We start from the raw sequence: 23,926 nt of genomic DNA, 5'->3' as shown, positions 1-23,926 counted from the left end.
AGTTACCTTCTATAGCCAAACTGCATGATCCCAGAGCCCAAACTCTTACTCACTGTTTTCTGTTGTCTCTTTTGGATAAATACCATATTTCTTCTGGTTTAGTTTTTCACTTATTTAATGTACAATTCAGTAAATTTTAGGATATTCAAATGTTGTGCAACCATCACCACTATTGAATTCCTGAACTTTATTATCACTCTAAAAGAAAACTCCTATCCATTAGCAGTCATTTCTACTTGCCCCAGGCAATCACTCATCAGCTTTCTATCTGTATAGATTTGCTTATTCTGGGTATTTCATATAAATGAAAACATATTATGTGGCCTTTTTGTATGACTTCTTTGACTTAGCATAATGTTTTCAAGGTTCATCCATGTTGTAGCACATACCAGTTCTTCATTACATTTTTTTTTCCAAATAATATTCCATTGTATAGATACACTACATTTTATTTATTCATTCATCAGTTGATAGACATTTGCATTGTTTCTACTTTTTGGCTATTATGAATAATGTTGTTATGACCATTGGTGTACAAGTTTTTGTGTGGACATGTTTTTAATTCTCCTGGGTAAATACCTGGGAGTGGAATTGTTGAGTCATATGGTAACTCAGTAGTGGTAGTCGCAGTAGTAACTAGAAATAATAATAATTGAAACTAACATGTTTTAAGAATTTTGTGTCAGATACTCTCCTCGGGACCTACATGCATTATCTCATTCAATCCCCAAAACTCCTTTGAAACACATCCATTTGTTGTTCCTGTTTTACACATGAGGCAGCTGAGGCCCAGCCACACTTAGGAAGAGAGACTGACCTCTGCAGTGGTAAGAGCAGAGTTCTGGAGACCTGCTGCCCATGGTTTGAATCCCTGCTCCATCTCATCCTAAATGGGAGACGAGGGTTTTTTAATTCTTCAGTACTCAAATGCATCATCTATAATTATTAGTGCCTGTCTCACGAGATTATTGTGAGGGTTCACAATAATCACACAATTTCACACAAAATAATGTGTGAAATATGCAAAAAGCACTTAGCACAATGCCAAGTGCTTGGAAGTCTTCAGTTAACATTAGTTCTATTTATTTGTCAAGTCATTCATCCATGGTCTCCCATCAAATAAGTGGCAAAGGTGGGATTTGAACCCATGCTGTCTGATTCCAGTGTCATAACACATAATCTCTAAATTATATCTATGCTAGTCTCCCATTTCAAATAACATGTTGAGTTGGAAACCAAAACTTCATGTGTTGAAGTGAAAAGCAAAATGTGGAGGGGCTGCGGAGGCAGAAAAAGTATGTGAGAGACATTTTGTACTATAGCACCTTTTTAAAAAGACCTCTACAAAGTTCTAATATTTTTGCTAACCCATTTTCTAAAAGCATTTGTGTACCTAGTGCCAATCCAATGCAAGGGGTGCAACTGGAGGCCAACTCAGGTTTTGTAGTGCCTGCAATGTGTCCCATTGGGGTAGGGCGTATTCAGAAAAAACCTTCATTAATTAAAAATATATAATATCTTATTTGTGAAAATTATGCAAAAGCAAATGACCACATGAACACATTGTTAGAGTCTTCCTCAAGGTCGTGGAGATGCTCAAATTTTATTCACTTCAGGCAAATCCCCCTCTGGCTCAAAAGTAGCCCAAACCCTGACCTACAGGCAGCAAACCTGGCTTCCTTTCCTGTTTTGCTTCATAAAAGGCCAGCTGCAAACTTCTTTGTCTCAGTACCTCTAAAACACTAGTAATAGACTATATATACAGACTTCTAATTCACAGGAAATTCTGGTGGATAACATGCTTCCCAGAATAAATATATTAAATTATATCATTTTAAAAACAAGCAGGCTGGGTTTTTCATACCTACTGGCAGGTGGCACAGATCTAAACGTTGGATCTTTTTTATAAGCAAGATGAAATTGACTCATGACAGCTGGTCACTAAAATACAGGAAGTGCAGACCTCATTGAAAGCAAGAACACACTGGTTTTCACTCTTTGCATCACAGATTAGAGCTCATGTTTCTTTTTTTAAATCTGTCTTAGCAATGCCCTTATTTGACAGTATGTGCTATTTGTCACTTACATACAAGTGGGCCTTCAACGTACAAACAAGTCAATTAGTTCTGTCAGCTGTGTCTTGGTGTGAGTTTTTTGTGTGTGTAAACAGATTTGGTGAATAGGCTTAGCTCTTCAGAACATCAGATATTTATCTCACTGCTAGTGAAATCTTTTAGGTCTCTACTTGTATAATTGCTCCTCCACCTAATGTGATGGCAGATGTGGGAGCTGGGTAGCCGTGGAAATGGATAAAGACATTTATCCATTTATCCACTGTCAGAGACAAGTGGATGTCACAGAAATCTACCCTCCACCCCATCACAAGGCTGGAGATCGTAATACCAGGAATTGAGAGCAATCTCCTAGCATTGTGAAATCCCCCCTCAGAGGAAAAGCCACTTTGGCAGGGACTCTAAATAAAGAATTTTAGTATCTGATTGGAATGGAGTGATGAGAATAAACTGAGCTGTGGAAAATGAAAGGGAGTCATTTCCAAATCCACGCCAATGTCAGGGTACCTCAGTGTCCACTTTCACATGCTCAGCCCTGGCACAGTGACTGAGGAAAGACAGCCCTGAAGCTGAGCTACGTCAGCAGATTTGCTACTGGAGAAGTTTTCACCAGTGCCCAAGCAATGCTCTGTCAAACTTCAACTGAATCAGGGTGGTCTTCTTTGCATGAGATGTTGAAGCTAAAACATGCACATTCCAAAATAATTATGCTACACAAATATTTGGTTTTCCCTTTCCTCTAAGCTATGTTCTCCTGGGTCTTTCAGACATTTTTGTGTTAGGTTCCTGGCATTTGGCAAATCCTCTGCAGTTTAAATTAAATTAAGTTGGGTTTTACAAGGTCTCACCAATTATATAGAGTGCCCTTTTCCCTTTATAAAGTTAGTTATGAAAACCAATGATGAGGGCATGTGGCAGTTTTCAGCACACATCATGCAGTATTTGTTTTAGTACAGTGCCTGTTCATCCTCAATCTTTAGTCCATTGCTGGGTTAAATATACAGAACAGGCTCATGAAGTTCCTGCTTTCAGGGAGCTTACTTGTTTATTAATCATTTGTTAATTAATCAAATATTTTTTTAAGTACTTATTATGTACTGAGCACCTTGGCACATGCTAGGAAGGTTTCAGTAAATCATACATGACTGTTGCTCCCAGGAGCTTATACTCTAGTGAAGGTGATGGAAGAATAGACAGTTATAATACAGCCAGTGTCTGCAGCAGAGATAGTGTGGGTTTTCTCATGCGACTGGCCTTGCCTGGTGTCAGAGGAGCACATAGGAAAGGCATTCTGGTGGGAGAAGAGATAGATTTCAAAGGCACTTATGGACCATGTTACAGAGCTTGGACTCTATTCTGAGAATAATAGGAAATCTTTCAATGGTGCTAAGCCAGGGTGACCCAATTATTTTTGTCTGAATGATTCTTTTGACTCTTGTGTTCAGACTGGGCTAGAGAGGAGCATGACTTGAGTCACCAAGGTCTGTTCAGAAGTCATTGTGATAAACCAGATCAAAGATGGTGATGATCTCAAATAGGGAAGTGGTAATGGCTAGAACTGGATGTATTTCAGGGCTGTCAAGGAGGAGGAATCTCAGAACTTGGTAGGGGTTAAGTAACAAAAAATTAGATGTGGTAGGAAAGGGGGAGGTAGAAGTCATTCTTGACCAACTGACTGGAGGTGATGTAATTTACTGAGACAGAAACCACAGAAGGAGTAGGTGGGGCGGGGAAGCCAAAGAATTCAGTTTATGTCGAGTTTGACATGCCCAAGAGAGACATTCATGGTGGAGATTCAGGACGTATCAACATGTTAATCAGGTCGTCTTCACCTAGTGATAATGGAGGGATGAGGTTCTGTGGATTTCTATGAGTAACAGAAAATCTCTGACTACCCTAAAATGTTTTCAAATGTTTGAGCTTATTTTGCATACGTTTATTTTTTTCTGGAGGCAAAAATATGATGCAAGTTTGCTTTAAAATGCCTCTAACTCAAAGGCAGCTAAGGACCACAGAGGAAATTGAAGGGACAACCTCGATAAGAGTGCCCAAGGAGAGTCACGTAGGCTGACTGTGCTGGGCCAGAACCCAAAGAACAGCACATGAAGAGAACACAAGGGAGAAGAGGGTTCTGGAAATGAGCCTGAGGATCCTGTGGGGAGAGAGTGTCAAAAGGGAGTGGTCTATAGAGTCATATGCCGCTGCGTGGTCAGATAAGACAAGGAAAAGTATCCATTGGATTTTGAGCAAGGACGCCATAGATGATCTTGGCAAGAGAGGCTGTGGTTAGTTGGAAAGAAGGAGTGAGTGCAAGATGAGAAACCAGAGATGGCAAGTGCGGGAAACTCAAGAAGGGAAAGGAGAATGTTAAAGAGGTAACTGGAAAAGAAAAGCAGGGTACAAGGTGGATATCCTCCCACCCCCTTAATATGGGACCGATTTATGCAACGAGTAAAAAATTTAAAAGCACAAAGAGCCTTAGGTAATAACCAGGTAAACCAAACACACAGAAACGTTTAAGGAAATCAGAAGGGTAGAGATCAGGGTGTCTATAATATGCAGAGTAGATATCAGGGAGGAGTTGTGAACTGAGTTGAGACTTGAGCGATTAATAAGCTTTCGGGCAAGTAGAGATGAACCATTAACTGGAAGAAATCTGAGAAAAATAAGGCTAAACATTCATCTATTCTTCTTTCACCTCCTTTTGTTATTCAAATAATATTTTCTCAGTAAATAGAAAGTCTTTAGAATGGAAATTGCCTGTAACTTAACTCAGAGGGTGACTACACGTATGAAAGTATTAACAGTTACAAGAAATAAATCCAATTTATAATTACTACTTGCATTCTTGTTCTTCACACATGAAACAGAATATTCTTTGGGGTCACATTGTTTATTTCCTCATTTGGAATTTTTAACACCAGAGAGTGTACTAAATCAGTATAAGTTGGTGGTTCTATCACTTAGGTTTCTAACATCTTCTATATATATAAAACATACCCATAAATAAAGGTGCTAATGTTGGAAGGAGAAAGATCCTTTAATAAGCAACTTAGCACGACAAACTCCTCACATCTAGGAGATTGTTATAAGGCCTAGCTCATAATTAAACACTGCCTATTTCACTTAACTGAATGATTTATTTCCTCTTTTCTTTGTTAAAAGATTATGCAAATATTAATTTTTAAAGGTGCAGTTTATGTGTCTGATTTGAATAGGTATGGTTGAAATAGCCTTTCAGCTTATTACAGTGCATACGTGTAACTATACAGAGAGCCTGGGATAGCTGTATTATAAATTATAGCAGACCCAGAGGAAACTGAAACTTGGTTTTCTCCAAGGAGGTCTGAATGTGTGGCCATTGCTTTAAGGCGCTACGCAGTTTAGTTAGAAAGGAGCCCAGCAGCTGTCAGTGATAGCCTTTGTCATCCCTTTGCTTCCTTGCTACAAGGATGGGTCAGTGCTCCAAACAGATCATCAATGCACAAGAGAGAAACTTGAATGTTACTGTACAAACATTATATAAACCAACATCAGTTATTAAAGAATCCTATTTTTCTACCTAAGAAAGAGTATTGTTACTTTTCCCAATTCATAACATCTTCCACACAAAAAAACAAATGTAAAACATTACCATATCTCTTTGTCTTTATGAAACTTGGCTTTCTATATTTTTGTCCTAGTTCCTAGAAGAGGCCAGGCCAGTTTAAAAATGCACACACACACACATAACATTTTCAGGTTCTGGCTCTGACAGACGTTGGTCCTTTATCCCCCAGCCTGGGTGTTGGGTTCTCTCCTTTGTGTGGAGACATTTCTTCCTGCATGCATTGTTCTGACTTCAGGATATGGTCATTTTGTCAACCTAGGTTTTACTTCTCCAGAGGATATGGCTCGTGCTTGGAGTGTTACAATTTATAACCTGCTACCTCAACAAATATCAAGTTGGCCTTTGCAATTTTACAATCAAAGACTTTGGATATGGCAATGTATATATTTTTGTGGAAACTGCATATTCCATTTTTGCCTCTCATATATCACAGCTCTATTCGTGGATACCAATGGCAAGGCCTTTGCTAATGACCTCAAACCCCTACCACATGTAGGTTTTTATTTTCTAGGACTCTAAGCATCTTTTATCTGAGCCATTTGACCCATTTCTGAGAGATCTTTGTGATTACCTTGTTTTCCATAAGTGGGGAATCTGAGGACTACTCAGACTCAGGCCTTGGTGGAAAAATTCTTCTGATCTGAGGAGATGTCATTTTAGGAATGACAACAGCTGATTATAACTTCTTGGGGTCTATAAAATAAATCTGAATAGCAAATTGTCGTAATGGTTATGTATCTTTTTAAACAAATAAGAATTATCCTTCTGGTTTAAAGAAAAACAGAAGATAACATTTTTCTTCCAACCCACATGAAATTGTCACAGATTTGATAATATCACAGAAGAATTCTCACGATTGGCAGTATTTTGGATGCTCTTTGGGAAACCCTTAATTTCGGAGCACGATTGTCTTAGGAGAGCTTCAGGCCCCCACTGAACTGACTGACTGGTATTAATATTCCCCACCCCCAGCCCCAAGGGCACTTGTTGAAAAGATTTTGAAGGTGGGGCTGCAAATCTGCATTTCACCAAGCAAGAGCTTCCATGTAGCACTCAAGTCCTGCAGGGTGAGAGCCACAACCTAGGAGACAGATGAGTAAAGCCTTAGTGATCACTAAGACCAACGTGACTTACAGTGAACTCTTGTCTTTCCTCTGCCTAGGTGCAAATGTAATCTCCATGCCACTGTGTGTGTATATGACAACAGCAAATTGACCTGTGAATGTGAGCACAACACTACAGGTCCAGACTGTGGGAAATGCAAGAAGAATTATCAGGGCCGACCTTGGAGCCCAGGCTCGTATCTCCCCATCCCCAAAGGCACTGCAAATACCTGTGAGTAACTGCTCGTAACACCTATTTTGTGCACGATGAGCTGATAGTTCCTGTCAATTTCACTTGCATTTGTGCTTTTACTCCTCTTACCAATTGTCCCATTCCTTTTCAAAATGCAGCTAAAGCTTTTATCCCTATTTTACTACTTGTAAGCACGTTTTAACGCTCAGATCATCTGCTAACTTCAGTCTTCCAATTCACATCAAATGTGTTGGGAAATGATGGAAATCACAGGAGAAATTTTTTCTAAGTGGATGAAACAGGAGGTACCCCCCCCAATAGTTTCCTATTAAAATAACGAACTCATTCAAAACTCCCAACTCTAACTTAATTTTAACTTCCAGAAATTCTCTAAATGTTTACATTCCCATGCTTTGCCCAGAAGTGCTTCCCTCTTTAATTTAAGTGCTTTCCTCTTTAATTTAAACTACAGCTTAACTTTGCCCAGTGAAATAATTGGCTTTTTTCAAATTCTAGCAGTTGAGGTCATGCCTGGCCTATATCCTGTTAGTAGAGGCCACTTTTAGGTAAAGAGCATGACTGTAGGCATGTGGGGGCCACACTGAGAAGAGAGATGCTTGTGTGTATGTGAGTGGAGCATAGGCATTATCTGTGTCTACAGGAATCATGAGAGATGCCCCATTACCATGCATGTGCGTGCACCACTGAAATTTCTGAACATCCATTAGGAAAACATGCTCTGACATGCTCGAGGAGAGAAGTCATTCTTCGAGAATAAATTACCCAATTCCATGAATGGACCGATTAGCCACTTGCTAAAGCTCAAGGTTTACCCTCTTTCAAAAGTAGAGAAAGGGTGAGGTTGAGAATATATCCATCCAAGTGATAAGTAACAGAAAGAGCAGGGCAGTGGACAATGGGAGAATGGGAACTTGAAAAGCCACTGGCTCCACGCAAGGCGACAAATGTTATCAGGCACTTCAAAGCAGCAGCTGTGAGAAACCAAAATTTAAAAACGAATATCACAGACACCAGGACCTTATCAAGTTAAATGTGAGAGTAATGAACCAAGTAACAAGCTGTGAAGTGTGGGGGCATGAGCTTATGATAAAATTTCTAGGAAGCAGGAAAAAAAAAAAATCCCTTATTCAGTTTCTTTGTGTGTTAAAGAAAAAACTGATGGTCTAGCTCCTAAAATTAATACATAAAGCTCTGTTGAGCAGAAATGTTGATTTTCCAAGGCAATTTTTATTAACAGAAACTCTTTCCTCCATTGTTGCCATAACTCAAGAATTCAGAAGGAATCTCATGAGGTTACTTGTTGCAATACCCTGTGGCCAGCTACCTAAGAATCCCCATCACCACAGTTGTCAAAAGGGTTTACAAGTTTTCCAAAACAAAAATGGCTCAGATTTTACTTTCAGTGTCTGCTGCTTCTTTAGTGGGACAGGATGGAAGAGAGTGAAGTTTACAAACCCTGGCTGGCCAACTCGTCATGGCTACCAGAAAGGCGTCTAGGGAGGACTGCTATTGAAGCATGGGCTTCTATTCTACCATGACCTCGTTCTTCTTCTACCCATAACTGTGCTTCAGTCTTGTTGATTTCATTTTCACTGGGAAGACCTTCTTGTGCCAGCCAAGCTTTTTCACTGAAATGGATTTCTTATTATATTCTCTGTGGTAATGACCTACCTACCCTTAACCTTTTGCCTATTGCAGATCGCCAATTCACTCCCTGGCCAAAGGAATGTAACCCCTCCCAGTTTTCCTTATAGATTCCTTTGTCCATCCAGCCCTTAGGTTTTCCTGGCCTTCTTGAGACTCTTAGACTTGTCTCCATCTCTATTAAAATAGGAAGCTGACAGATGGACACAATGGCCAATGAGGTTCACGTCAATGTTTCAATTCTCAATATGGATTCTCAATATCCAACTCTCAAATTGGATTACAGGTTTTAGAGATTATCTGCAGTGGTCCAGTCTTGCAATGGAAAAGTCTTACAATGGAATGAACTCCTTAAACTAAATCTCGGATACATCAGACTGTGCTTTAAAAAACGTCCAAGGATGGAAATAAGCAATTGAACACAGGTTCCAGGATCAAATACCAGTTGTCCGTTCACTAGCTATGTGACCTTGAAAAAGTAAACTAACCTCTCAAATACTGAGTTTACCATCTGTAATGTGAAGATAATAGCAGTTCTCACCTCACAGCGATTTTGAGAGAATTGAATAAGCTAATGCATGTAATGTGTTTAGCATAACACCTGCCACAAAATAAGCATTCAAAAATAATTTTATTTTTTGGATTCTTTTCATAAGGCACACTTATCCCTTATTGGACAGTTTTAATTGTTATAAAACTTAATTTCTTAACATCAATGTTGAATGTCTCCTAATTTTGAACCACTTTTTCTTTTTAAGTAGTAAAAGAAATGCATTGACCCCAATTTTGTTTTCCTTCTCCAGGTTGACATCATTAATGCCATTTTTCCTCTGTTAAGATTTTCATGTCTTTTACCTGGTTGCTGGCCCTGGAAATTCTCTAATTTTTTTTAGTGTGGGAATTTAAGCCAAGCACAGGACTTCTAGTACTTTTATGATTCTCATTTCATATTCCCTTTTTCTTACATACATGCATACATGCACATACACACACACGTACACACATACACACACGACTCCATTTGATAAATTACAAGTCAGTTATTTCAGAGGGACACTTAGGATATGTTATATCCTAACACAAGAATACAAAACCTACAAAGTCAAAAAGGATCGACTGCAATCTCTGATCCCTCAACATCAACTCCTTAGTGGCCTAGAAATGCCACCTGTACTGGAGGATCTCTGGATTTGGCAGAATCTCAAGCAGCCAGGATAAGTTTTGAACAGGAGGGTTAGTTCCCACGCATTCTTAGCAAAAGAACTAAGAGGATTGCATTAAACAAAGAAATTGATAAGATCTCCCTTCAGAGACACTCAGCCCATCGCTCAGAGGTACTCTAAGGTGGGAACCTTGCTGGGAATCATGTGGCTTCAGAAGCCCTGATTTTTGGTGCAACTCCAAGGCAGCTTTTATATGGAGCATGTAGAGCCAGGAGAGCACAGAGCCCCAACAGTCTAAAATACAGCCACCCCAATCTGAAACGCATTACGTTTCCCTATGCTTTTCACTGCAGTCATCTTGGCAGAGGCAGAAGTAATAACTCTTGTGATGATATTTTTATTCATCATCCTATTTATTCAAGACCCAGTGTGTTTTCTTGGTCTTTTAAAGCCATATATATGTGCATCAAAATCTTTTCCTTATTTCCCTACAAAAGTATCTAGAAATTATATTTTATCTGTAAGATGTCTTTCTTCTTCTCCCCATTGATCTTCATCCTATTTTTGACAGAATTCTATTTTGAATGTCCTTTGAATTGTATTTCTGCTTTCCATGTACAGGAACTCTGTCCAACTTCATGCTTAATCATGATTCTTTTGATTCTCATTGTTCAGCTTATAAATAACAGTATTACGTAGCACCTCTTGAAATTGTGATCCCTGTGAAATAACGCAAAAGAGTTTTCTACATATAGTTACTGAAAACTTAATAATCAACCCTTAAGAACTATAACTCCAGGAAAGATAATACAATAGAACCTATACCACTGCTTCCCAAACTGTGTTCTATGACCCTTAAAAGAATTCCATGACCAAGTAACTTTAGAAAATGCTATATACGATACTGACCCTTAGATATTCACATTGCCTTATTTAAAATTTTTTGAGAATCCTATAGTAAAGTAACCTATTTTACCCAGTGTTTCCCAAACTTAATTGTTCATGGGACACTTAATAACTTTCTATAAAACACTCTTTGAAGGACATGCTGCTCTAAACAGTTTCTCCAGCCTAGTGATAAAAATGTCATGGAGATAGACAGAAAGCCCAGCTCATTCAACTGCATTCAATCTTTTCCTTTTCTTTTACCTACATGGTCTAATATTCTTCAAAGAAAGAAAATTAAATTGGTCTGACACTGACATTATTTGTTTGTTCAGAAATCCAACTTGAATTGTTACACAATATCTATGGCTCCTCCAAGCTAAGTGATGGAAAGTAATTTGATGATTGTTCTATGATTTTCTCTGATATTAAATTTGCATTGATCAATTTGGATTTTCCCAGGAGAACCCATGTGTGTCATTATCCAGACAATTTCCTAAGTGTTCTACATGCATTAGTTCATTCTTAACTCACAACAATCTTATAAGGTAGAAGTTACTATGTTCATTTTACAAATGTGGAATCTGATAACTACTTAGGGAAAGAAACCCTTAAGGTTTACATAGCTAGTGTGGGTAAGAAGGAGGATTTGAACCCAGGTGTGTCTTAACTCAAAGGACTGTTCATTGCACCATTTTACGTCCCAGATTAAAATTCACTGACTTCTTCTGTCCTCCACTAGGATATGAGCTCCATCTTGACACCTGTTTGAACAAGTTAGCCTTCTCTAAACCTGCTTTCCCCACTTCTCTTCCTAGACCTCTGCTTGTTATTTCTTTGCCTTCAAAGACTCCCCTTTCATCCTTGCTTTAAATTTTCTGGCTCCCCACCCCTGCCTCTTCTCAGTTTACAGTTTCTTCGTTGGCATTCCAATCTATTCCTGTGTTTTCAGTTCTTAGTATTAGTGGTTTAATAGCAATCAACCAGTTGTAGCCTGAATTCTTCTAATGAATCCAGATTGATTTTTCTACCTGTCTATGAAAATCTCCAAGTCAGTGTGCTAGATACTGAATTCATTCCTTTCCCCAAATCACCTTTCTCTTCTCTCTCTATTGAAATTCTGCTCATTTTCAATTCTGCTCATTCTCCTCAGTGTCTATTCCTCAGTGAAACCTACCTCGATTCTCCCATGCAAAATCAACTGCTCTTTCTCTCTAGATTCTTGGTAATGTATGTACCCTCACAATCAAATGACTCTAACCAAAATTCTAATAATAATGATAATAATGGTGGCTACTATTGGTTAAGCACACCATAGGCTATTATACTTTGTGAAGAGCTTTATGTGCTTTCTTGCATTGAATCCTTACAATATCCCCATGGGTTGCATACTACTTTCATCCCTATTTTACAAATAAGGAGACACAGGCACATAAAGGTTAACAAGGTACCTGAAGGTCCCACAGTGAATGCATGACAGAGCAAGATTTAAACCTGACTTCAGGAGCTAAACGGTTAGAAATGTAAGAATGGGACCATGTTTTATTTTTGGCTTTTATAAATATTTATGGAATTAATGATTTGGTGGAAGAATAAGTAAACTTAAATAACCCTGTAATGTTCATTTGGGTACATTGACCTCCCATTGACCTTCTGGTGTCTCGTGGAATATGTGGCCTTCCATAGCTCAGCGGCTCTAACACAAGGACCTTCAATTTCCTACAGGAAAAGACCAGCTGAGATCTTGGAGGAAATATAATAGGAAAAAGACTCACTTTTGTTTCATGGCCCATCCAGCCATTAAAGATGACACATTGACTGGTTTGCTTTCATAAGCTTCCCCATGTGGCATTCATGGCCTCAGCAACTTAACTACTGTCGGGTTCTGGCCACCAACCTTTCAGGCTCAGAACCCTGATCCTGTCAGCCCCAATAAGAGTGGACCTTCCTCTCAAAGCCTTATGTAGATAAACCAAACTGGAAGTCCCAATATGTAAAAGCAGAATACCCAGTTACACGTGTAAACTACCCATATACCGTCTCTTATATGAAGCTCATAGGACCAGATATGATTTGGAATTCAAAAATTTTAGGATTTTAAGGGTACTCCAGTGTACATAGGTTATATTACAGTCCCCACAGCAGAATATCAGGTAGCACCACTTAATTCAAATCTCAGTGTCTTTCCCAACGGATTGAGATGATCTTGGGCAAGCTCTTTGTGTTTGAGTTTCCCCCATCTACAAAATAAACCCAAGTATTGACCTCAGAGGGTTGTCATAAAAAGTAAACTAATTAATACATATGAGGTATTTAGAACAGTGGCAGGTACATAGTAAGCACACAATAAAGTTAACTGCTCTATATTTTCATAATTTCGCTGAGCTCTAGCCCATGGATCCCTCCCAGTCTGATCAGAACATTCTCCTTTTGGAGACAGCAACTATACGGGGAGACCAGTTGTGTCCAAATGCCAGTTGATTCATCCACGATATGAAATAACTATTACGGTGTTCAGAATATTCAAGTCCTTATGACCAGGGAATTCTCTCCTCTGTAATTAAGTCTCCTTGCAGAACCAGATAATAATGGAAGGTTGCTTGGCATGCATGGGATAAGGAAGTTTAAATGACTCGAATGCTAATAACATCAGGCTGAAACCTCCTGACACATCCGAGCTACCACAGGGTCAGCCTCCCTAATTCCAGCAGCACAGTGAAGGTGTGAAAGTGCACAGGTTACCCCTCCCTCTTTCTGAGACAATGCTAGACCAGCACTGCCACCACAGGCATCAGGATGGCCCTCTTTCTGATTAACCGTTCTTCCATTCTTTACACATGTCAATAAGTTAATATCACCTCTGTCAATTCTATCAGCTACTTCAGGCCCCGAAGCCCTTCTGCTGTCGCAAGATGACGTTACCTATCTCTGATTGCATCACTTATACGATGATTTCACAGTATAATTCTGTTAGGACAGTCTTATTTCCTTCACTTCCAAGTTCCCCAGAGACAACTCACTGTACCTCCTATCAATAGCAGTTTGGAGCAGGGACCGGGGCTGAGAGGACGTTGGCAGAAATTGCAGCAGAATACAAGTGAGGCTGTAGTGTGTCTCCTTCCTTTTCACCCACCTCTGCTTCAGTGGGGCTTTTTGGAGCTAGCGTTCCCAATAGCCACAGCCTAGCTAGAAGATCCAGTCACTCACTTGACAGGCTTTAATCAAACTATCTATCACAACAGTGGTAATATTTCCTGTCAATTTGAAGCGTGCCGAATCCCTGTCCCTTCTGCTTCTCTCATGATAAAAAGCTGCTGAACTTCCCATTGATTCTCCAAAGAAGTTACGGCTTTTAGCCCTGCGTTAGCCTGTTTCGGAAGAGCAGTGTGTTTATTTTTGAGCTCTCCAGCACGTTGACTCCCTTAAGTCTCACTACATCCCCTTTAGCCATGTACTTGGTTGGAAGGTTAGTAAAACTGGGAGAGAAAAAAAAAGAAGAAGAAGAAAGTAATACATTGTATAATTCTACTAGGTTCTCATCCCTTTAATTGTAGCAAAATTCCTTTAAAACAAACATTAAAATAAATATGGAGGTGTGGAGGGCTGGTTAAGGAGGGAGTAACTGCAAGTGCCTCCAACTGAGTACCTTCCCATTCTTTGGGCTCAGTGAGCCCTTTGGCTCATTCAGCATGTGTGCATATCTCTGACTGAAGTTGCATTCCTATTCTTGCAGAAGCAATAGTACCAAAATCATAAACCGTGTATTGCAGAACCCTCACTCAAAGCTCATGTATATCATGTTTCCCAGAAAATAAGACCCAACTGGAAAATAAGCCGTAACATGATTTTTCAGGATTACATCCCCTGACCATAAGCCCTAATGCGTCTTTTGAAGCAAAAATGAATATAAGACCCAGTCTTATTTTCGGGGAAACACGGTACCTGTGCTTTATTTCCTCAGTTCAAGTTTAGCAATGTCTCAGGAGGCAGGAATTAGGAAGGACCTGCTCCAATGATGAATACAAAGCTGTCGACTTGGACAAGGTCCTTCCTTCTGTTTGTACCTTCGAGTTCCTCTTCTATAAAATGAAAGGGCTGAATAAGATGATTTTTTAACTCCCTTTTAGCTCTCCATTTTTTATCACTTTCTGAATTTCCTTATCTGCTATCTTCCCCCCTTTTCTGCTTGCCTATCTATCAGTCATCTATTTATCTTTCCTACATGTTTTTGAAGTTGTTTCAGAGACTGAGTTAAGCTAATAAAACCTAAATTTCATACTCCTTCACTAGACTCCTTCTAAATTAAAAAAAAAAAAAATTAATCAATTTCAAATGTATCTAATTTTATATTTTGAAGTTAGAGAGCTTTTTCTCAAAGAGAGCTCCCAGATTTGTATAGCTTTAAGCCCCACAAAATTTGTATTTGCCCCAGGGTGGCTTAGGAAAAAAGGGAAATACAAATCCGAATATTTAAATAAGAATTTTCAAAAGGAAGATGTTAAAGAAGAAAAATAGAAAGAAAATAAGCCAAACATTAAACAAGTTTTATCCAGTTGAGCTTTGAGCCTCTGAGGTTCCTGGAAGGGAGGGTGGTGAGGACTTCTGTAAATCTTGTAACTCTTGCTATCAGAATAGAGTAAATGCTCAAAGAGAACAAAAATATTCACTAACACTAACCTTGGAGAAATATCTCAGTGGAACATTTTGGAGGGGATAAGATCATACGATGACCAGAAGGGTATTTTCACTACGACAGATAGAAAGCTTCTTGGAAACAAGTGATAGTTTTTGGCTCATATATAAATCAAGCAACTCTTCTGTATCAGGCATTGTCCCAGGCAGATAGTAGAGATACAGGAAGGGACGAGAGATGTCACTCATTTCCTCAGAGTTCTCAGGCAAACACACAATCATAAAAATAAGTCGATAAGTTGCTCACAGAGGCCCGTACAAAGAGGTGTGTGATCAGGAAGGAGAGTGGCAATTTACATCAGGGAGATGAAGAAGGAAGGGAAGAAATAACTTCTGAATGAAATTCTTAAGGTAAAAATATTCTTTCCATAATAGTTGTCACTTCACAGGGAATGTTAATAAAAACTGCCAACATGTGTCTCGACAGTGTTTTCTGAGCATGATCTGACTCTTGTTCCCATGGCTTATGGGCACTGTCACTTGTAAGATAGAATCACATTCATTGATTCTTCCCCCACAGATCCCAAAGAAACTCACCTTTTATGAAATGAATTGTATTGTAGCCTTCCTGTCCTATTTTCTTAAACTTTTGAAAGATTTTTCAGGACTAACTCACAGCTTTTTTAATGGATGTGATAGGTTTATTAAATTCTTTAGATGTCTGTAGAGAAACAAGGTGTTTGGACATTAAATAAGAAACATTAGGGGAAAAAATAACATTTGAAAATATACCAGTGGGCATCCCTTGGCTTTCAGCTCTTTTCAACTTCAAAAATCTTTATTCCAATGAGCAGTTTAAAAAAAAAAAATCTTTTCTAAGTAATTTCCATTTCACACCAATGGAATAGAAAATGACTCACCTGGTAGCACCTTGAAAAATTGTCAGCCACAAAATGAGGAAGAGTCTGAATTTCAAGCATTCGAATGTTAGGTAATAGAAAACAGCTTCATGAGGAAAATAGGATCTCCTAATGGCCTTGCTTGGTGAGGTTTGTCTAGCTGCAGTAAACATTTGTCCCCTGTACTGGCATCCCCAAAGGAATGGAAATATTCTTGCATCTTTCCAAAGTGTTCAACTCCAGCATGTACTTCATCAAACCATCTTGCGGGTTGGCTCCCCATTGTGGCTGGCCAAACACCCCGAGAACTTCGTCTTGCATTATGCATGGGCCTCTAACTCCATGTAAGTTTGAAAACACATGAAAAGTCTCTTTCCTGCCAGCCTAACTTCCATTCTCTTTGATGGATTACAAAAGGCAAGCAGTTTCTCGTGGTGGAGCAGGGTTTTCAATCATGGGGAAATTTGGAGCTTCTAAAATTGATACTAAAATTATGATGCTGCCATCATACCTCACTCAACAGGGGATTTGCAAAGGGGAAAAAAAATCAGTACCAAGCCACTGTCACGCTGTGGCAAAAAGATAGTCTACTGATTGTCAGGTCAGGAATTCAGCAACCCTTTGTAGAAATTGCATTCAGTTTGAAATTCAGTTCACAGCATAGAATTAAAACATGGAAATGGAAACTCAGGTTTCCAGTTTGGGTTGATCAGTGATCGGTAATTAAGCTGAAGCACCATAAACACTGTGCATGTATAATCAAGAGAGTTTTAATGTATCTAGTAACTGAAAACAAGATTTCCATCCTTCCAAGGTTTTTAAAAAGTCATGGTAAACTTTAATTTCTCCTTCCCACGCCCCCATCCCACCCCCACCACCAACAACAACTAAGAAATGGGAAAACAGCTCTTGGTTTTAAAGAATACAAAGCTAGAGATCTCTGAGTAAGGTACAGTGATTAGTTAAAAATAAGCAGAGGGCAGTCATTCAAAGATAAATACTAAAATAGAAGTTTAATGATTCCTACATTTACCACCTGTTAGTACACTTCAGCCATGTGGAGAACAAGCCTGAACAGCTCATTAACAGCTATCATTTATTGACTATGTACCAGGTGTCAGACATTTTTATGGATTATCTCATTCAATCCTCACAGCAGCCCTATGCAGTAGATATTATTAGCCCCTTTGCAGATGAGGAAACAGGCGTAGAGGCTGGGAACTTGCCCAAAATCACCCGGCTAGTCAGTTGCAAAACAGGACTATCACTCAGTTCTGTCTGATTTCCATCTCCTGCTCCACCCACACCACTACCTGAATTTAGTGGAGAAGATAAAACTCTCTGGCTTTTAATTAGCAATATCTATCACAGTGTTGCTTGCTTGATGAGCCAACTAAATCAATATTAGTAATCATAGCAAAGATGGATATAGAACATGCTATCTGCCAAGCAGGTAGCATGCTCTGAGTGCTTTACATATATCAATTTATGTATCCTTGCAACTATCCTAAAAGGCAGAAAACAGCCGGGAATGTAAGCAACTCTCCCCAAAGTCATACAGTCAGTGAGTGTAAGAGTAAAGCTTCAAATCCAGACAGCCTGGCTCCCGTGCCTTGATTCTTAGCTAGGAGTTTTAATCTGGATACACACTGAATTCACTCCCATGGTTACGCCAAATCCAGTTGTATTCTGAAATGGTTCCACCATCTTAGCACAACTTGTAAATTAAAGTAGAAGCTGAAAAATCAATGAAGTTCATGATCAATATGAACAACCTAATGTATTCTTGAATTATTCTGCTCAATTAAGTTTCTATTACAGAGTTTAATCCACATATCTGACAAGCAAAAGAGGAATAAAAATGATGGTTATGGGAAATTAATCAAATAAAGTGCCAAAAGACTTTCATCAGCTAACACATGCATCTCATAACACATTTAAAGAGATCTATTGCATTATGAGGATATATTTGCTCAGGTCTACGTTGTGTCTACTTGGTACTCTGTGCCAGAACACAAGCATAATTTAATATCTGTTTTGAACCACATACAAATGTTCATTAACCTCATAGGCAAACACAAAATGTTTGATTTCATGGAGCTGTCTTGAGCCAGCTGTTGAAGTTGAGCGTTCGTTTCCTAACTCTGATGAGTTCAGGAGTTCTAGAATGAAAGCAAAATGATTTGGATGGATGGAAATATATTTGGGGTTTTTTCTGTGCATATTTCCTAATGATCTGAATGTTATCAAGTGTTCAGTTTCTGAGATTTTTTTTATATTGAGTTAAAGATGTCATGTGCTAATAAAGGTCTAACAGCTTTTCTTTATTGTTTCTTTTTCTCTAGGTATCCCCAGTATTTCCAGTATTGGTAGTAAGTAAAAAAAAAAAAAAAAAAAAAAATCATCAAACCAAGTCTAGACTAGCTTTGCTTTGTTGTTCAGTTCCTCGGATCTATTTTCCCAGTGTCCATTTCTGATGTAAGAGAACATATTCTTTGTGAATTGAATTGTTGTGTTTGTTCTCTGCACAGATATGATGAGAACACAGATAAAATAGTTATCTATGTAGAACTCTTTTGTGTACATGGCAGTGCCACAGTCTTCCTGACTACTTTTGATCAATGAAGGCTACCTTTACAGAGGTGCAATTACTTAGGTAACCTTAACTCATTTAGCAAAAATACAAACAGTCCTATTTACCAATGCTTAGTAACCAACAAACAAATTGCACTCTCTCCCTAGGACTGGATATAGATTTCTACCATAATTTAGAAAAGCAGAGAATGGATGCCAGTGAATGCTTCAGGCATATTCATTAGAACCCAAGGAAAATGCCACGAAACCCAGAGGAGGGAATTTTATTAATGCATTAAACTTTAGTCTTTGTGAAGGCCTGAAAGAAGCAGGTTTGTGATCATTAGTCTTTCTGGAGGAATGAAGGAAGAAAAATAATCTGTCTGTCCATTTCTCCCTCCTAAAATACAGTGATCCATGTTTATCTGACTACTTAGGTTTAAGTTTGCTAGAGAATGGATACAAAAAAAAATACGTGCAGAATTTAGGACTCAGACTACTAGAAATTTCTGCAAGAAATCTTTTAGTAGAATTGTAAGCAATTGAAAGAGAGATGCCTCTTCAACCCTCTATGGAACACTTGTCCAATACCATTGCAAAAAGCATTCTCCCAGCTATTATGTGAGAATCAGACTGTAGCTTCGTCTTCACATAGAAAACAATGACAGTCCAACATAATCCTGAACTGCTCATTAAGGAAATGCCCTAGAACTTTTCAGAGCAGAATCTCACATATTTCGATACATTGCACCCTCTCTCTCTGATGGCTAAAACCTTTGCACAGCTGCTGAATAACTGATCAGGAAGAAGGTACTCAGGAAGCCGAGGTTATGCACTGTAAGTGAAGAGAAGAACTTTCACTGTGGTCTCACCCCTCACAGGCTTTGTCATATGAACTCTGCCATGCGGGGTGATTGCAAGGTAAACAGCAGCAGTGGAAGCGTCACAATACCCAACATTCATCTGAAAAGCAATACTCTCAGAATTCATATAAAACAACTTCCCACTTCTTATAAATGCACAGTCAGGTCTTCCAATTTTTAAATCAACCCAGTTTACTTAAGCTTGTGAATAGGCCCAGACACAGATTCGTTAAGCACTAGCTGTGTTAAATTCCATGAAAATGAGTTGCTTTGAAAATAGAAGTAATGTTCACATCCGCTTAGATACCAAGCTAATGCTCCAGCATCCTCTTTGTGATTTTGTTGAGAAGACATCAGTGCTACAAACTTGCCAATGAACATGTTTACCTCTAATCGTCTAATTTTTCTGCTTAGTGTCTCCCATGGTCTTTGCCTGGGTCTTTGCCCCCACAATGTGTTCCTTTCAGGCCTTGACAATTGCATTTGCATGTGCATTTTAGAGCAAAAGGGAACCACATGGAAGGAAGCTGAGACAGCTTATTCAGGCTGCTGTGGCGATATGGCCTGTCATAGGTTTCAGAAATGGATGGCTGGGAAGTAGTTCTGTGGCACTGGGGTGTGTTTCTGTTCCGAGTGTCAGTCGTGTGTTGCATGGAACCTCTGACTGTTCTGCTCACTCAGCATCTCATCTGGCTGCCTCCACCACATGCCCCGTCTCTGAGCATCAGCAGATGTTGACCTTTTACACACCGAATCGGGAAATTCCGTTTTGTTTTGCTTTCTTTTATTTTGAAATCATTGGTGACCTGAAAGGATGCTTTGTTGTGCCTTTGGAAAATGGATTAACCTTTATTATCAGGAACCTAGGAAAATTGAGGTCCTTGATACCTAACCCAAACCCTCTAACAAAGTGATGGCTTGTACCCTGGCTTCATTACGCCTCTGGCTGTGGTGCTTGGAGAGCAGCAGGTGTTTCCTCAGATTTCTTTAGCAAACAGGATGTAAGAACCTGCAGGGGTCACCCAACAGCACACATGACTAGCTCGCCTGTTGCCCGGCTTTAAGGTTAAGAGATTTATGATAAAACCATCAAACCCGATTGTATCTCCCTGGCTACTTTAATGGCATTGTTCTTTCTTTGTGGGCTCATAAGGTGGTTATGTGCACTGGTGGGTTACTTTCTTCTCTGAAGGGCAAGAATTTATGCATAGGTGACTCACTGCCTGTTTTAGAGGGTACAGGAAAGGGTTTTCCAAGGTACCAGCCAGAGAAGAGGGAGCTGCCTGGCCAGAGCTTTTCCTCTTATTCCAAAGAAGGAATCAATGAACACAACTCCACCAAGTCTGTTGAAAGATGCCATTACAACAGATGTAGCCTTCATAAGACTCCCGTCATCAAAGCGTATCTCAAGGAAAATGAATGATGTATATTATCGACGTAAATTATTGATGTATGTAACTATAAGTTCACATACATATGCTAGGTACACAATGACTAAAGCTTTTGGAGCCCTAATATTAGATTTCAGGATAGATCTCCAACTGTGAACGCCTATCTTAAGTTTCAAATGCATACACAGAGGGGTCATCCTTTCCGATCATCTGCTAAAAATGTTTTCGAAACAAACTTCCCATTAAGGTCATTTATACCTGATGTTGTCCATCTATTAGGAAATAGGTTTTCCAATCATCCCAAAGGTACTTGATTTAAAACTCAGTCATTTTGATGTGCTTTGGCCATGGCTGAAAAAATACTGGTGATATTGTCAGCAATCAATGAATCCCAAAATAGATCTGTCGCCATTTGAGCCTTGTGAACTCTGTTTTAACTTTACCTGATGTGGTAGTAATTCACTTAGGTTTCTTTCTTTATACAAAATGTATCATGCACTTATAAGTAAACAGTCACAATTTTATCCAAGTGAACATTTTGTTGGTTGGTGCTGATGGTCCAAATTAATAGTTGGTTTGGTGTGGGTGTTTTTGTTAAAGTGATAAACTAATCATTACCTTCTGACATATACTATGTGAGCCTTAATCCTGAAACGCAAGCGATTTCACTAAGTATGTTAAACAGTATATTACAAAGATCATAGTTAGAACAACAGGAATTGACCTAATGTGCAGATACCTTCGTGTGGGTGATTGTCACTTAAGAAAGTAGAGGACAGATGAGTCAGTTTAAAGGTACATCATCCACTGAAATGAAAGAGCATATCAGGAAACACCATTTCAAAAACATGGAATTTTTAATAAATCAAAATATTTCTTAAGACAGCAACAAAAGAAGAGAGATGTAAACAATTTGTGAACCTGAGTATACATTAATTCCTTAAAACACTTTCAAATGTTTGACATAATGGTATGAAGCGCATAGAATATTGATGGAGGCATTTGGCTGTCCCCTCCTCTCCAACTTATTCAATTTGAAACAATAGTTCACTTAAGGGAAATAATCCATGTTCCTGTTTTCTTTTATAATAAGTATTGCCTTCATCACAGAGCTGAAAATTCATCTCTAATTTGATTTAATTGGCAGGACCATTAAACAACGGAACTGCTACCTGCAGGGATCCATCAGCCCTTTGAGAAAGCCCAGAGATGTTTTCATACTTGAAAACATTTGATGCCAGTTGGAGACCTTGTAAAAGTTGTTTTCCATGCAGCATCCAAATATTTTTGTTCACTACCGATTTACTATAGAAACCTGGATTGTGAGGAAATAACAAGGTTAATCATTTCCCCACCCAAGGGTTATGGGTAATTGTGCATGCCACTCAGAGAGCTGCAGTGTTTGTTTTCTTCCCCTTTGCTTTAATGCTTCTAAATCCCCCAAATAAAAGTTTCATTTGAATTGCCCTTTAACTAATTAGGTTTTATATAATGAGGGAAAAAATGATCAGGCTTGTGTAGCTATACAACAAAGTGTGTGGTGAGCTACATTAATTTTGAACTGTTTGCTGATGTTCTAGGAGGAAAGCTAAGGTCCCAGGTGAAATGCCTTTGGGACTTTGTTCTGTCATGTACCCGGTATCCTCATCACTGATCCATTTCATATTTGTGTAACTAACATTTCCCATCCATGAAACCTTTGTGGTTATCCTAAAATTGAATGAACATTAGGGCATAGCTGCTTCGTTCATTTTAAAGAATAAATCAAATATGTCAATGAAGGAGGAGGAAGTATTCCCCTACCTGACAAAAATAAATAAAAAGAATTCCAAGAGGTTTAGCAATCTTGAATGACAACAGTTTCCCACCTTGAGCAAATTCTTTTTTTTTATGTATTAATCTCTTACCAGGTGAATTTAAGTGTGAGCTGATATCTGTGCCTTTGCTATTATCTCTATGTGGGGACATCTGGAAATTCCTAACTTAAAGATTTGCCAAGATCTCTGAAAGATCCTGGGATGAAGCTGTTGATCCCTAAATTGATCCTTTTCTGTGCAAGGAATTTTAGCATCCTGGAGAAAAACAGAAAATAATTTTCTGGTACCTCACTGTATTGTCAAACTATAGGCATCACATCTGAGGACAAGGGGGAGGGGACTGTGACCCTCCCCACATTAAAATATGCCCTTCCTCTAGCACCAAACATCCGTAATATGCTGAGGAAGAGGGGAAATCTATAGATGTCAAGTATACAGAGGGTGCCAAAAATATATATACACATTTTAAGAAAGGAAAAAACTATTAAAATTGTAATACTCAATATATACCGATAACAAAAGATGAATACAAGTCTCATTTGACTTCTGCAATTACAAGAGGTGCTCAAAGTGGTTACCATCAGCGTCCAAACACTTCTGATTACAGAGAACTACTGCTTGAGCAACGGTGACCAAAGTGTCCCCTTGTATACATTTTTTGGCACCCCTGGTGTTATAGAATATGAAACAATTCATGAAATTAGCTATGCAAGTTGTAAAACATGTTTGTATATATTCTGTGACAGTAAAAATCCAATTTTTTTTCTTATCAGGATAGTCGCTTACAGCAAAATAAAATTCTGTGCGTCATCTCAAGGACAGACCTACCACTGTCACATTAAACTGTATCTTCCCCACCAGTTTAATGAGGCTGTATTTCTGAGAGTAGGCAGCTTGCTGTGAAGATGGTAAGATTATCTTCAAGGCCCTGGGGATTTCATCTGGAGAGCTTTAGGGTTTTCTATAGATTCCTTTCTAGGCATCAATAATGTTTCTAGATTCCCTGAGGAACAACAGCAGTCATTATATAAACCCAAAGGGACCCTGTGACTTTGTCTC

At 38.8% G+C, this 23,926-nt stretch overlaps 1 protein-coding gene across 10 annotated transcripts in view; it reads left to right on the top strand.

Annotated features, from left to right (window-relative positions):
• The window catches only part of NTNG1 (netrin G1), a 306,932-nt gene that overhangs the window by 217,239 nt on the left and 65,767 nt on the right, over positions 1-23,926 (top strand). For all 10 annotated transcript variants that reach the window (XM_081025814.1, XM_081025816.1, XM_081025818.1 and 7 more), the window contains 2 exons: positions 6,845-7,017; positions 18,568-18,594. In XM_081025814.1, coding sequence (XP_080881940.1) covers positions 6,845-7,017; positions 18,568-18,594 — 200 coding nt within the window. The remainder of the gene's footprint in view (positions 1-6,844; positions 7,018-18,567; positions 18,595-23,926) is intronic.

The sequence above is a fragment of the Rhinolophus hipposideros genome (assembly GCF_964194185.1).
Source record: "Rhinolophus hipposideros genome assembly, chromosome: 19".
NCBI lineage: Eukaryota > Metazoa > Chordata > Mammalia > Chiroptera > Rhinolophidae > Rhinolophus > Rhinolophus hipposideros.
The sequence above is the reverse complement of the archived record's forward strand: the minus strand, read 5'-3'. Positions and strand labels throughout refer to the sequence as shown.